Raw genomic sequence first — 15418 nt, forward strand, 5'->3', positions numbered from 1 at the left:
AGGTTTAGCTCAAGCGAGCACCAATGTAGTCGGTGTGTCTTTTCCAGACTGGGCAATGTTAATGATGTTACCAGCAGTGCTAAAGAAGTGTATTAGCAGGCAACAACACTTAGTGAATCAATGTGTGAATCTTGAGTGAAAACATGTATGAATAGACTTTATGATGTTACTATAGATCAGTGGTTCTCAACCCTCTAGTGCCGTGACCCCTTCATAAAATTTCCCAAGTTGTGGGGACCCCTAACAGTATAATTATTTTCGTAGCGTGGGTTGTCAGCACCCAAGGTAAAACAAGTAATTTGCGCCCCTAACCCATGGACATTTAGCACTCCCTGAGTCCTTTCCACTCATACAGTATTAAAACCCTTATGGTACATTTTAGGATGTACTACTCTTTCTCTTTGTTCTCCTTTCTTTCCCTTTTATCTCTCTCTCTATCCTAATTTCTTGGGATTTTTTTTCCCCCCATCCCTCTCTCTAGCCATCTTTCTTGTTCTTTCTCTCCCTTTTTCTTTGTTCCTCCCCCTCTTTTCCTCTCCCTTCCATGTATTCTCTATTTTTATTCCTTCTCTTACTCCTTGGTGGTGGGATGAGTGGCAGTGCTGGGGGGAGTTGGGATGAGTGGCAGTGCTGGCGGGGAGTTGGGATCAGTGGCAGTGCTGGGGGAAGTTCTGATCAGCCAACTTAGGTGCTCTTGATCAAGATCATCTGCTGATCTGAGAACTGTAGTGGGGACTTTTAATGGCAACTATAGTCGCAGGTAATGTTACGCACTGTGTCTCCGACTTTGTGGTTACTCGCAGCAGTGACACCTATGCAAAAATCAAGAGTCTCCTCCAGCCCCTCCCACTTCATATTCCTCACCAGTCAGCTGACCTCTAGTCTCTGCCCCGTAGTCATGCCGTGAACTGAATGAGTGGATACGAAGAGGCTGAGTGGGCAGCTGCGGGCTCCAGGAACAGCCCTGCTGGGCGGCCACAAAAAAGGCTGGGAGAGCAGTGCTGGCTTCAGGAACAGCCCAGGATTCAGTGACCCCTGGCAAATCATCATTTGACCCCCGAGGGGGTCCCGACCCCAAGGTTGAGAACCACTGCTATAGATGATAAGTTTACATTTTTTTTTTCTATAATTTTTCCCATTAATAACGACACTAAAATGATGTTTCTGATACAAAGCATCAGCATTTGTGCATTTTTAAAAAATGTAACATTAATGTAAGTAAGAAAAAAATGAAAACGTTTAAAAAATGGTTAAAAAAAAGCAAAAAGATTAGCAGAAAATAGCTAAGAGAAGGGTAGAAAAGAATTAATTAGGGCTGATTAGGGTTAACTAAAGGGCTGCATGAAAGCTTATGTTACCCCAACATTTCACATTTCATATTCAAATATATATCTGTGTTTCTATGTACTTGTTTTGAAACATATCCTGTTCTCTTTGCATTGCTTCATTTGTGTAAAATACCTGGTGATCCTACCAGCCCCCCCCCCCCCCCGCTTTACTGTTTCAAACTGACCACCGTAGGGCATGGCAGCACATCCATCCCAGCCTGGTCAGCTTGCGTGTTTGCATTTTACTTGAGAGCACAACCTGCCTGTACTCCAACGGTCAGACTTGTGCTTACATAGCTCTTCACTAGGAAGATCAAAGCTCTGCTGTTTCTCTGCCTCCTGTTGACATGACCTTCATCCCCCGACCACCTGCAGTCTTCACCCTCCGTTCTCTAAGCCCCTTATGCAGCTGAGAACAGAGATTGTGTGATCACTTATAAAAAAAAATATTATAATATTTTTAACCATCTCTCTGTTACAGAACGATGTGAAAATAATATTTTTAACCACTTCAATACCGGGCATTTTCACCCCCTTCCTGCCCAGACCAATTTTCAGCTTTCGGCGATGTAACATTTTGAATGACAATTGCGCGGTCATGCAACACTGTACCCATATGATCATTTTTCCCCCACAAATAGAGCTTTCTTTTGGTGGCATTTGATCACCTCTGCGGTCTTTATTTTTTGCGCTATAAACAAAAAAAGAGCGACAATTTTGAAAAAAACACAATATTTTGTAGTTTTTGCTATAATAAATATCCCAATTTAAAAAAAATAAAAACCCATCTTTACCTCAGTTTAGGCCGATATGTATTCTTCTACATATTTTTGGTTAAAAATAAAAAAAAATCACAATAAGCGTATATTGATTGGGTTGCGCAAAAGTTATAGCACCTACAAAATAGGGGATAGATTTATGGAATTTTTATAATTTTTTATTTTTATTTTACTAGTAATGGCGACGATCTGTGATTTTTGTCAGGACTGTATTGCGGCGGACACATCGGACTCTTTTGACACCATTTTGGGACCATTGACAATTATACAGCGATCAGTGCTATAAATATGCACTGATTACTGTATAAATATCACTGGCAGGGAAGAGATTAACACTAAATGTGTTACCTAGGGAGTGATTCTAACTGTAGGGGGAGGGGTCTGACTGGGGGTAGTGACCGAATGGTGTCCCTATATACAAGGAACACACGATATGTCTCCTCTCCCCTGACAGGACGTGGATCTGTGTGTTTACACACACAGATCCACGTCCCTGCTCTGTGACAAGTAATCGCGGGTGCCCTGCAGGACATAGCAGCCGCCGGGCACGCCCATCAGCTCCCGAGTGACGCGACACGAGTGCGCCGCCTAGATGGCCGGGAAGTCGAGGACGTCATATGACGGCCGCCTAGGATGAAAGAGCCACCTTGCGGCTGTCATATTACTATACGCGGGATGGGAAGTGGTTAATATATACACACAAAGTTTTTCCTTGCATTTCTATTCTAAACCGAATGGATTGTTTTACAAGGTAAGAGTTTACATATACTTTAACTGACACCTTGGGGTTCATTTACTAAAGGCAAATCCATTGGAAGTGCACCTCGAAGTGCAGTCGCTGTAGATCTGAGGGGAAGCTCTGCTGATTTGATCATCCAATCATGTGCAAGCTAAAATGCTGTATTTGTATTTATCTTGCATGTCCCCATCGGATCTACAGCGACTGCACTTCCAAGTGCACTTTCGGGTGCATTTGCAGTGCACTTGTAGTGCAAAGTGGATTTGCCTTTAGTAAATAAAGCCCCATATGCAGAACAGAGATCACCCCTTTGATCTACACATAAATGAATCAGAGTAGCAATGTTATTACTTTGTACTTCTCCATGAAAACTATAAAGTGTCCTAAACAAAAAGATATTTGTTAAGCCTAATACACACAAAGAGATTATCGTTTGTTTGTTTTTTTTGCATGCTAGTCTTCATATCGAATACGAATAGGTAACTAAAGTGTGAAAATTCTCATACGACTGAAAGAAAAAAAGGAAGTGCTGTATTGTATTTTCGGACAAAAACTGTGCTGATTAAATGAAAATAGTAAGATCTGGTATTACCTGAGAAAAATTTTTGACCGCTGTATGCTAACAATCAGAGTATCGTACGATCGCGTCGAAAGAGGAGTTTTTCGTCCTGTTTTCTCATCGTGTGTACAAGGCTTTACACAGCAGAAGCTATTACAATTGCTGTGTAAACAGAGCACAACTCAGCTGTCATTTTGACAGCTGGTAATTATATTTGTGTTAATGGGGCAGAATGCAGACAGGAGCACTGCTACAGTGTGGACATTTCTGCACCCACAGGTAGCATGCTCTGCTGGAGGCAGCTGCCATCATTTCCCATAGGTCACTCCGGCCCTGCCACTGCCTCTCTTCTACACAATATCCCTGTACCACCGCCTCTCTCCTCAGATCACCTCAATTTCTTCTGTTCTCATATCAGGGGAGACAGAGCAGCATCACAGGGGGCTGAAATAATCGGATGACTCTACAGCCTCCCAAAAATTCTTTTGCTAAAAATAGAAAAGCCATCTTCTATCAGCCAGCTTTTATAAGTTTTCAGGCCCCGCCTCGAACTTGCCTGGGGCCCCATGGGGGTAATCCAACTCTTAATATGCTTTCAGGAACTTCTGCTTTCATAGGAGCCCAATCTTATTGGTATTTTGCCATGTGACAGATTTCCCTAAAGTTTATAGTATCACTGCTAACCCTGAATTCCCAGGATAATTTGAAGGTATGGAGATGGATAAGAACTCCTCTCAGTTTTTATTGCTGTCTGTGTCCTTGTTAGAGAGATTCATCCTTTCTATTTGTCCTGTTTACCATTATCATTGAAAGTAAAAAAAAATCCCAAATTTTGGGTTGTCCCCAGGAAAGTAATAGATGGAAAATCTTCCAATTGGGACGCTAGTTCTGGTGATCTGGGAGTCCCCAAGGCATTCCCTTAATTTGCAGGGATTTCCTCTCACTTCCTGTTTGGCTATGGGACAGGAAGTGAAGCGAAATTTCTGCAATGCAAAAAATCTGATAGGGGTTATAACCCTCCCTTTGCTCTATCCAAAATGAAAAAAAAAAATTGTCTATAGTTCTACTTTAACTAACCATTTGCTAGCATAGTAAATCTATAACTTGTGCCACAACAGGATTACAAATTAATCATTATCTAAATCTTTTGCTCTGTGTCAACTGTTTTTCCTTGTAATGTACTAATTAAATTGTTTATACTCCTACATAGGGCTTTTTTTCTCAGACAATAGGTGCAGGAACTCCCCCTTTCCGAGTCACCCCTTTTCTCCATCCCTACCCAACTCCGAGCACCATCCCTTGGTTCCATCCCCTACCCACCTCCCAGTACTGCCACCTTTTAGGCAATAAAGAACCAAGTATCATTTTGTGTTGCTAAGTAATTTGTATGGAATTTGGTAATGATATCAAGAAAAGCAGTAAAATAGATCCCCTGCAGTCAGCAACAATAGATCCCCCTAACAGCAATGGAGCAACCCCCAACAAAATACCCCCCCCCCAGCAACAATAGACTCCCGGCAGCATTAACAGATCTCTGCACAGCCAGCATTAATAGACTCTCCGGCAGCCATCAACAATAGACCCCTCCCCCCAACAGTAGATCTCTTTCAGCAACAACTGACCCCCCAGCAACATAAGACCCACCTCCAGCAACAATAGGTCCCCCACCAGCAACAATAGATCTCCTCAGCAACAATAGACCCACCCTGCAAAAATAGATCCCCTCCAGCTAGAATAGATCCCCCAGCAGTGAGCATCAATACCCTGCAGCACACCCCAGCACCCCTTACCATTACATAGAGTCAGTCCAGGAGGTGCCGGAACTGTGTTCCCCCACGTTCCCGCTGAAAAAAAGCCCTGCTCCTACAGCTGTCATACAGTGTATTCCAAAAGATCTGCAGTACGTTTTTCTAATATTAAGAACTTGCTTGCCCATACAGTGCAGTAGTAAGAGCTAGCTGCCACTATAATTTACATAGAATTTCCATGTTAAAATTAGTTACTTTGTTAGCTGTTGATTGTATTTTAACATTTTCTTGTGCAGGCTTTATTCTTGAGACAGTTGGGCGCTCTTGGAGATGCTATCCTCAGAACAAACCGCATGGCTAAGAACCTTTTTTTAAAATTATTTATTTATATATTTTTTTTGGTGCCTGTTAGGGACTTGCACTGGTCTAATATGTTCTTATGATAGGTTACTGAAAAGGCCAACTCCTCCCAAAACTAATATTTTAATATTACACAGTTGTTAATAAGTTATATCTCTTACTGACTCCATATATCTGCTGCAGAATCTAGAGGAAATTCATGCCCACCAGAATTTTCAAGTCTGCCTAAATACTATTGCTAATAGCAGACAATTGGGTCACACCTTTTTCAAAGAGATTTACATAATGCACTATAAAGAAATAACAAAAAGTTCAGGTGAGAAAGAGATACACTTTCACTTTGGACTTTTGTAAGGAAGTAGAGCCATAAACTATTATAGGGAAATCAAGGTCTGATATCAGTATTTGGTCTTTAACCAATAACCAGTGCAAACGACAGAATTTTGTTTACATTTTATTATACTTCTCATGTGTTTGGGTAGTACCTTTATTTTCTGCTATGTACTAAAATAATAATAATTGAACAGTATTTTGAATTAATTATTTTGCACAGATCCATTGCCACCAACTGCTCCTACTGGTCTCAGACATGGTAACCTAACAACTGTCCATGATGGTACCCTAACTGTGCATATTACTTGGGCTGCACCACAAGAGCAAGACCTAAAAATTCATCATTACAGAATATCCTGGAGGAGTAAGACCAATCTGCATGCTGGGAGCAAAAGAGACAGCTGGAGGCTAACAGATGGGGTGTGTAATATTAAAGGCTATGTTATTTTAGCCTCCCTTTATATTAAACTGTTCAGTTAATCAGTGTTCTGTGTAATTCCAGGCAAACACGGAGTTCTCGTTAGAAAATTTGCTGCCTAATACTGAGTATTTAGTAAAAATACAAGCAGTCTCGTTTTGGGGTCAGAAACGACTGAAGAGTTCAAAGTCACAGCTTATTATCAGGACAACATTGAAAGGTAAGGTATTGACCGCGACTTACCTAGCACCTAGCCAGTGCAGGGTACATGGAGACAATATACCCAACTGCATGCACATAACTCTGGTGCCTGAAAGTTAATATATAGTGCATTTCAAAATATTTACAGTGGGTATAGAAAAGAATCCCCACCTTTAAAATAATTACATTTTGTTGTTTTTCAGTCTGAAATGAAGACACACACAGTTTTTGTTTTATCCAGCTGTATTTACTCAGTGCATCTTATGACATCCAAGTGAAAGATATAACAAAAACATGTCAGAAAAAAAGTAAAAAAAACTTTAAAAAAAAAAGAATCACTGAGTTGGAAAAAGTAATGCCCCCTCCTGGAAATGACTGTAAACTCAATTAGGTGTAGCTAATCATCTTCTCAATCGCACACAAAGCCATTTGACTTTCAACTGTGATCAGCTGTGGTCATTTTGATTAGCTCAGCATAAAAATGCTTTCCTGAAGTATTTCAGTCCTTGGTAATGCAACTGAAGCAAACAATCAACTACGGGTGGCAAGGCACTGTCAAAAGATCTATGGGATAAAGTTGTGGACAGGCACAAGTTAGGAGATGGATACAAAAAAAATGCAAAGGCTTAATCAATACCTAGAAGCACAGGGAAGTCTATTATTACGAAGTGGAAGGTATTTGGTACAACACAGGCCCTTCCAGGATCAGGATGTCGCTCCAAACTGGAGGATGGAGGTAACTGGTCAGAGAGGCTACCAAGAAGCCTACAGCAACTCTGAAGCAGCTGTAGGAATTTATGATAAAGAGTGATCATTAGGTGCATGTAACAACAATGTCACAAATTCTCCACAAATGTGACTTGTATTAGAGGATTGCAAGAAAAAAGCAACTCCTCAATAAAGGTCACATGCAGTCACGACTGAGCTTTGCCAAAACGCACCTTGAAGATTCTGTGGTCACATGGAAAAGGGTGTTATGGTCAGATGAGACTAAAATCTAATCACTTGGCCTCAACACCAGGGGCGTTGCTAGGGGGTGGAAATTGGGGCTATAGCCTCGAATCTGGGGCCCATAGCCCCGAGTCTCTCCTCCGACATCCCTCTCCGCCCGCTCCTCATCAGCACTCTTTCAGCCTGGCCTCTTCAATCTGGGAGCGAGGTGCAGCGAGCAGCAGAGAGATGACATCATCTCTCACTGCCCGCCACACATCAGCGCTCTTCCTCCCTCACAGCACGGTGGAGGTCACGTGCTTCCTGTCATTGTGGAGCCAGACTCCCTTGCTTCAATGATGGAGGTGCAGCGGGGAGCAGCGACATGACATCTCTCACTGCCTGCCCCGCATTACTGCTCTCCTGCTCTCACTAAATGGACCAGTGCTGTCAGCCTGCCACCAATGCAGCATCAATGCACATTTGGTGGCACTGGCTGGCATGGCAAATGACAATCCACATCAGTTAGCAAATGACAACCCACATCTGATGGCCGGGGATGTGGCAAGTGACAATCTGCAAATGGTGGACAGAGATGTGGTAATCTACAAATGGTACCAGGAGATGTGGCAAGTGACAATCTGCAAATGGTGGCAGGTGACGTGGCAAGTGACAATCTGCAAATGGTGGCAAGAGATGTGGCAAGTGACAATCTGCAAATGGTGGCAGGAGACGTGGCAAGTGACAATCTGCAAATGGTGGTAGGAGATGTGGCAAGAGGCAATCTGCAAATGGTGGCAGGTGACGTGGCAAGTGACAATCCACATCTGCTGCCAGGTGAAAGTGGCAAGTGACAATCCACATCTGGTGGCAAGCGACATGGCAAATGACAATTCACATCTAGTGGCAGGTGACGGTGGCAAGTAACACGCTGCATCTGGTGACAGGTGACGGTGGCAAGTGACACGCTGCATCTGGTAGCAGGAGATGTGGCAAGTGACATGCCCAGGGCTCCGACTGATTCTGCAGTATGGTGAGTTGAACCACTTCATTATATATTAGAATGTAACAATAGAAATAATACACTTCAATCACCCTGACACCCCCCCGGGCATGCAAAATGATTGGTGACCGCTGTTATGGGCTCTGGCCCCAGATCTAGCAACACCTCTGCTCAACACCAAACAATATGTCTGTAGAAATCCAATACAGTTCACCATCCAAATAACACCATTCCTACAGTAAAGCATGGAGGTGGTAATATCCTGTTTTGGGGATGTTTCTCTGCAGCAGGGACTGGGGCACTTGTCAGGATAGAAGAAAAATGGATGGGGAAAAATACTATCAAATTCTTGAGGGAATTTTCTGCTGCCCTCTGCCAGAAAGTTGTCAACGGGAAGAAAGTTTACCTTCCAGCATGACAAGGAGAAAAAGGTGAATGTCCTTGCATGGTGTAGTCGGAGCCCAGATTTAAACCCCATTGAAAATCTGTGGAATGACTTGAAGACTGCAGTGCACAAATGGTCACCATCAAATTTAACTGTCCATTAAAGAATGGACAAATACTGCAAAGTCTAGATGTGCAAAGTTAGTAGAGACAAATCCCAACAGATTAATGGCTGTAATTAAAGCAAAATATGGTTCAACAAAATACTGACACAAGGGGTGATCCTTTTTCCAACTCAGTGATTCTATTTTTGATTTTTTTTTCTGACATGTTGGTGTCATTTCTTTCACTTGGATGGTATAAGTTGCACTAGTTAATACAGCTAGATAAAACAAAAAACCATGTCTGTCTTCATTTCAGGCTTCAAAGCAACAAAATGTGATTGTTTTAAAGGGGGGTATATACAGTATGTTCATTTTCTAAAAAATGTATTACTTTTTTTCATCAGCTAAATAATAAATATTGCATGTGAATAGATCATATTTACTAATTGCAAACAGCTGCGGTATTCTGTGCAAGTCCTGTGCTCTGTGAACTCTTTTAGGCCTCTTAGGCTCCATTCACACTAGCGCGTTTTTTGATGCATTTTGCAGAAATGCATGGGAATTTTTTAACATGGGTTCCTATGGAACATGTTCACATCAATGCCTTTTTGTACCTCTGTATTTTTGGAAAGGGTCAGGGACTTTTTTTCATGCAAAATGCAGCATTTTGCATGTAATACAATTCAATGGGCCAGCATCAAAAACGCATGTGCACCATTTTTGCAGCGATTTTGCAGAGTTTTTGATGCGTTTTTGGCGGGTTTTTTTTTTTCTATTTTATTTTTTAAAACTGTAAAAAAAAAAAAAAAAAATGCAAAATGCGGCAAAAACGCAGCAAAAACGCTGTAAAAACGCTACAAAAACGCTGCTCAAAAACGTGGCAAGCATGAAAAAAAAACCCACCAAAAACGCTCAAAATCAACATGCATAGATGTGAATCGAGCCTTACACACTGCAGCTTGAAAAAGCTCAGTACAGCTTTTTTTTTTTTACTGAGCTAAAATACAGCCCATTAATTGTAATGCGCCGTGCATATTTCAGTAAAAAAAACGCCTCATGCACGCAAATACCCGCAACTGCGCACAAACGTGTGCAAATACCCATTTACGTGTTGTGCAGAATGAGAACGCAAGAATAAGTTTTCGCTCATTTGCACAGAAATGCACGTGTGCGCAAAATTGTACGAGTGCATATACGCGAAAATGCACGTAAATACGCGTAGATACATACAAAAAAAAAGTCTGAAAAAGTAGATGCTCAGACGGGAGTATCATGTGCAAGAGGCCTTAGGGCTTATAGACTAAAGCCAGAGTTGGCAGGAAAATTGGTAAACTCACTCACCCCTTCGCATCTTAACCAGTAGAATTGCACAGTCTGCCAGAAAGCATAAAGCTAGTGCTGTTTTTTCAAACAGAATATCCTGGAAGTGCCTTATATTAATTGCTTACTGTATGTGTGAAATAAAGGCATTGTACACAATATTTAATCATGTATAAAACTATTTTTTTTAAATTGTGAGCTTAAAGGGAAACTGTAATTTTGACTACTCTGGCTCATTTACTTGTATTTGTATACATTTTAGCTTGAGCTATTGATCTCTGCATAAAAAAGAGGGAAACAAATAGGACAGCAGAGGGTGCCAGACTAAAAGCAGTAGTATGGTAAAACTTTGAGATAGGACAATTGGCAACTCACATTTGGTGCATCAAGTAAAGCATGTCCTCATGTCAGAACACCTGCTGTCTGTGAGGTGACAGGCCACTGTAAGGACCACCAGTGAGACGATCAATAGCTGTGTGACGAACCAGGAAGTCCCAGGAACCACGCTGGAGCACACAAGGATGCTGGACCAGATGTGACATCACCACCGGTGGAACCAGAAGCAGATAGGTGTGGTAACGAGTTTCAGAGCTCTTTGGCTCCTTTCTCTTGATGGTTTGAGAAAGGAGTTGAAAAGCTTTGAAACGCGTTACCATGCCCATTGGCTTCTGTTCCACCAGCGTTTACGTCACATCTAGTCCAGTGTCCCTGTTTGTTCCAGCTTGGTTCCAGGGACTTGCTGGTCTATCGCACACTTGATGGTCATTTTGCTGGTGGCCATCACAGTAGCCTTTTACCTGTCAGACAGCTGGCTAAATCGAAGAAAGTTCTAACATGGAAAAATGCTTTACTTGATGCATCAAATGTGAGTTTTCTTTCCTCAATAAAGTATTCCCATACTACTGCACTTAGCCTAGCGCCCTCTGCTGTCCTACTTTTTCCTTTAGAGATCACTTCAGTCTTATGAGGAGCAGCCTTGGATGTGTGCAGAGTATTAACAGCAGTTTATTGACTTAAATATATGGACTGGCCAATGAGGAGCTTATATGTTTGGACTAATATACCACTTAGCAGTGTTAGTTACTGTTTTCATCTATGAATGGGCAGCTAATCTCCACAGCGCACCATTTCTTTGATTCTGTTTCTATACAACAGAGGGAGTCTTTGTAAAATGAGGCTAAAGCTCTCCCTGCTACCTCAAAAAAAAATACAAAATATGAATATGCAATGATCATATAAACCTAAAATATGTATTTTTAATTATTATTTTTAGCACTGACCATATGTACATAGAAATCATGAACAAAGCACTACACATTCTCTTTAATGAAATGTATTTCAAATTGCTTAAACAAAAAATAAAAACATAATTTCTATTTAAGTCCTACACACTGGGAAACCGTTCAGTCGCTTATTCCATGGCCACACACCAGTTATTATTGACATTAACCTGCATGTATAATCCACTTCAACATATTGGGGTTTATTTACTGCAAAATCTGGTGCAGCAGAGAAACCAATCAGCTTTCAAGTTTTGTTTGTAGCTTATATAAATAAGCTGAAGTTAGAAGCTGATTGGCTACCATGGACAGCTGCACCGGATTTTGTACTCTCTCGTTTTAGTAAATCAATCCCATAGTGTCTGCTGATTTTTTAATTTATTTTTATTATTTAGAGCTTCCAGTTGAAAATTGCATGAATAAAATCATTGCTGTTTCAACTAGCAGACCCCAGAATATACATGAATTTGTACAACTTTTTGTGGAATATTTAACTTGCTCACTTGAAACTCACATGTGGCCTTTTATATGCAAACATTGCACAACGTACATCAAGTAATATAGAGAATAAAACACTAATATCCCAATTTCTCTTTCTTTGCAATTAACAGATCCAAAATTATCAAATTTGCATCCCATAGATGGCTGTAAAACAATTCAAACTAGTTGTACTTTGCAAGCATCTTCCATTTACCACAATAATCAGGTGCATATAAAAGTATCATGGAAGCCAGTATCAGGTAACATCTCTCATCTCCTTTATGTTATTCCTAATTTACTGTGATGGAGCAATTTGAAAAAAAAAAAATATTGTATGTCATAGATATGTATTAGTCATTATGGCTAATACATATGAAACGTAGAACATTGTTTAACGTTTTGTGCTACCTCTATAGACACTAAAAACATTTAAAGCCCATATGAGAAAAGAGATATGGAAGCTGTCATTTCTTGCTTTTAAGGATGCTGGCCCGGGAACTGTTTTGACATCCATATACCAGGAACCGAAATGAGGATCAGCATGGCAGTCACAGAGCCTATATCTTTAAAAAATAAGTCAGCAATGGAAGCTAATGTTTAATTATCTATATAGGTTTATTTCTTTTTTGTACATCACGGGACACAAAGCCACAGTATTTACTGTTGGGTTATATAGGCACCACTAGGTGATGGACACTGGCACACCCTAGACAGGAAGTTTAGCCCTCTATATAACCCCTCCCCTTACTGGGAGTACCTCAATTTTTTTGCCAGTGTCTTAGTGCCTGTTCCAGGCCGAATTGAATGGTACCTGGGCCTCGTGTCCGAAGAAACAAGGTTTTACCTATAACGCTTCTCTTTTTAGAGAGCTGGACCCCGGGATCCAGTATTTGTTTTTTTCAGCCATATTCCTGGTGGGGTGCTTTACCGGCCCAACAGTGGCGGAATTATCAGGGTCGCACCAGTCGCATCTGCGACTGGGCCCCTGAGTTCTGCCACTGTGGGGCGGCCCGCTGCCGCCCAGGAGATAGTCATTGACCTGGAGTCCCGATCGTCCCGCCCATCCTCTCCTGCTGCTCCGCCCATCCTCCCGCCCATCCTCTGCTCCCTCACTCACGGGGACAGTCCCCGCCCGCTTCGCCCATTCTCTCTGCCCGCACAGTCCCCGCCCACTCCGCCCATCTTCTCCGCCCGCACAGTCCCCGCCCATCTTCTCTGTCACACCTGCACTCACGGGCACAGTCCCCGCCTGCTCTGCCTTCACTCAAGGCCCCGCCCATCCTCTCTGCTCGCCCAAGCAAGACAGAGCAAGGAGGGGGACCAAGTGATCTGCAAGTGAGTGGCACCCATCCTTCAATATCAACACTGCCACTGATCCCCCCACACCACTGCCACTGATCCCCCCCACACCACTGCCACTGATCCCCCCCACACCACTGCCACTGATCCCCCCCACACCACCACTACTGCCACTGATACCCCCCCACACCACCACTACTGCCGCTCATCCCCCCCACACCACCACTACTGCCACTGATACCCCCCACACCACCACTACTGCCACTGATCCCCCCCCACACCACCACTACTGCCACTCACCCCCCCCACACCACCACTACTGCCACTGATCCCCCCCACACCACCACTACTGCCACTGATACCCCCACACCACCACTACTGCCACTCATCCCCCCAACACCACCACTACTGTCACTGATCCCCCCACACCACCACTACTGCCACTGATACCCCCACACCACCACTACTGCCACTCATCCCCCCCACACCACCACTACTGCCACTGATCCCCCCACACCACCACTACTGCCACTGATACCTCCACACCACCACTACTGCCACTGATACCCCCACACCACCACTACTGCCACTCATCCCATCCCCCCTCCAACCATCACCCTTGCCACTGATCCCACCCCCCACCACCTCTGCCACTCATCCCATTCAACCCTCCCACCACTGATCTCACTCCCCCAACCACAACCCTTGCCACTGATCCCATCCCCCCCTCATCGCTGCCACTCATCCCATCTCCCCACCACCACCGCTGCCACTGATCCCATCCCCCCCACCATTGCCACTCATCCCATCTCTCCCTCACCACTGCCACTCATCCCATCCCCCGCCACTGATCCTATCCCTCCCCAACCACCACTGTTGCCACTCATCCCAGGGGCGTAACTACAGGGGTAACAATTGCAATAGCGCACATGTTGCCCCTGAACACCTGGATGTGGGGGGGGGCATTTAGTAGAAAAAATCTCCTCAATTTTTCTCCTGCAGCCACTAAAAGTCTGCTTCTCCTCCTCTCCCTCTGATAGGCATTAAGTGGTTGCAAGAGGAAAATGGGGGGGGATTTGTTCCCCCTCCTATCCAGGTCCTGCTGCCCCCGCGATCAGTGGGAAGGGCCCTGGCTGGAGGTCAGGGGGGCCCTACATGGTTTCTTGCACCAGGGCCCTGAAGGTTCTAGTTACGCCACTGCGGCCCAGGGCTGTGGATCCCCGTTTTTAAAAAAAAGGGGGCCCCAGTCCCTGAAGGTTTTCTAAACAGAGTCCACCGTGAGAGGTGAAGATTGGGTCTGTTACCACAGAACCCTGCAGCTGGATAAGGTAAGGGAGATTCCTAAGGAATTTTTCTAATTCTTGTGGGTTTTCTCCTTTAAGTAAATGTATGCTATGCCGAAAGTCGCCACCAGGGGCTGTCAAGAGCACTACCTTTCCATGCTTGTCAGTCTTGTCTCTGTGTACAAGCTGCACGCTCCTCTGAGCTCATGCCCCAGGTACGATGTGGGAAGGGTTTTCTTTTTCTTTTTTGGGAATGTCCCCTCACAGCTTCCTTCAGGCCATAGGGCAGTCAGCGGTATACCGCACCGCCTCCCGCCGCCACCATTATGGCAGCTCTCCATCTACCGGCCCTCCTCTCTCCTCCGCCCCAGCCTCCCCTCCATGTGCGATCCAATCAGAATCGGAGCCCTCAGCTCGTGCGGGAAAAGCTGTCTTTTTTTTAAAAAGACGGGGGGGCGGAAGGTGTGGTCAGAGGAGGGGGCGGAGCATTAGCACGACGTCAGCGTTGTTGAACGCCCACAACGCGGGCTATACAAGGCTATACAGTACACTCTTTTGCAGGTGCACACAGCTAAAGGAGGGACACAGAGCAGATGGATGGCATGTGAACGTGGGTGACACAGGCATTCCCAGGCAACATTTACTTAGCATCAGACTGAGCCTTGATAGAAGCGGCAGTTGCTGGACAATTTTGCTATTTTGCTTTGGGTGCATTTCTGGTAGTACCTCTGCATTTGTGCTTGGCACTATGGGCAGAAGGGGAGGTACAAATACCTCGAAAAATTTGGGCTCAAATGGATCTCCCTCAGGCTCTGAGGACCCCCCCTCTGCAGCACCATCTCTCCCTGAAGGACCTAGGGAGGCTAGTCA

The 15418-nt window shown here is 43.9% G+C and overlaps 1 protein-coding gene across 1 annotated transcript in view; it reads left to right on the top strand.

The window, feature by feature from the left end:
- Positions 1-15418, top strand: part of LOC141141473 (anosmin-1-like) — a 55310-nt gene that overhangs the window by 15363 nt on the left and 24529 nt on the right. Inside the window, exons 7-9 of the mRNA XM_073629098.1 lie at positions 6067-6266; positions 6349-6484; positions 12098-12226. Coding sequence (XP_073485199.1) covers positions 6067-6266; positions 6349-6484; positions 12098-12226 — 465 coding nt within the window. The remainder of the gene's footprint in view (positions 1-6066; positions 6267-6348; positions 6485-12097; positions 12227-15418) is intronic.

The sequence above is a fragment of the Aquarana catesbeiana genome, linkage group LG04 (genome assembly GCF_042186555.1).
Source record: "Aquarana catesbeiana isolate 2022-GZ linkage group LG04, ASM4218655v1, whole genome shotgun sequence".
NCBI classification, from domain to species: domain Eukaryota; kingdom Metazoa; phylum Chordata; class Amphibia; order Anura; family Ranidae; genus Aquarana; species Aquarana catesbeiana.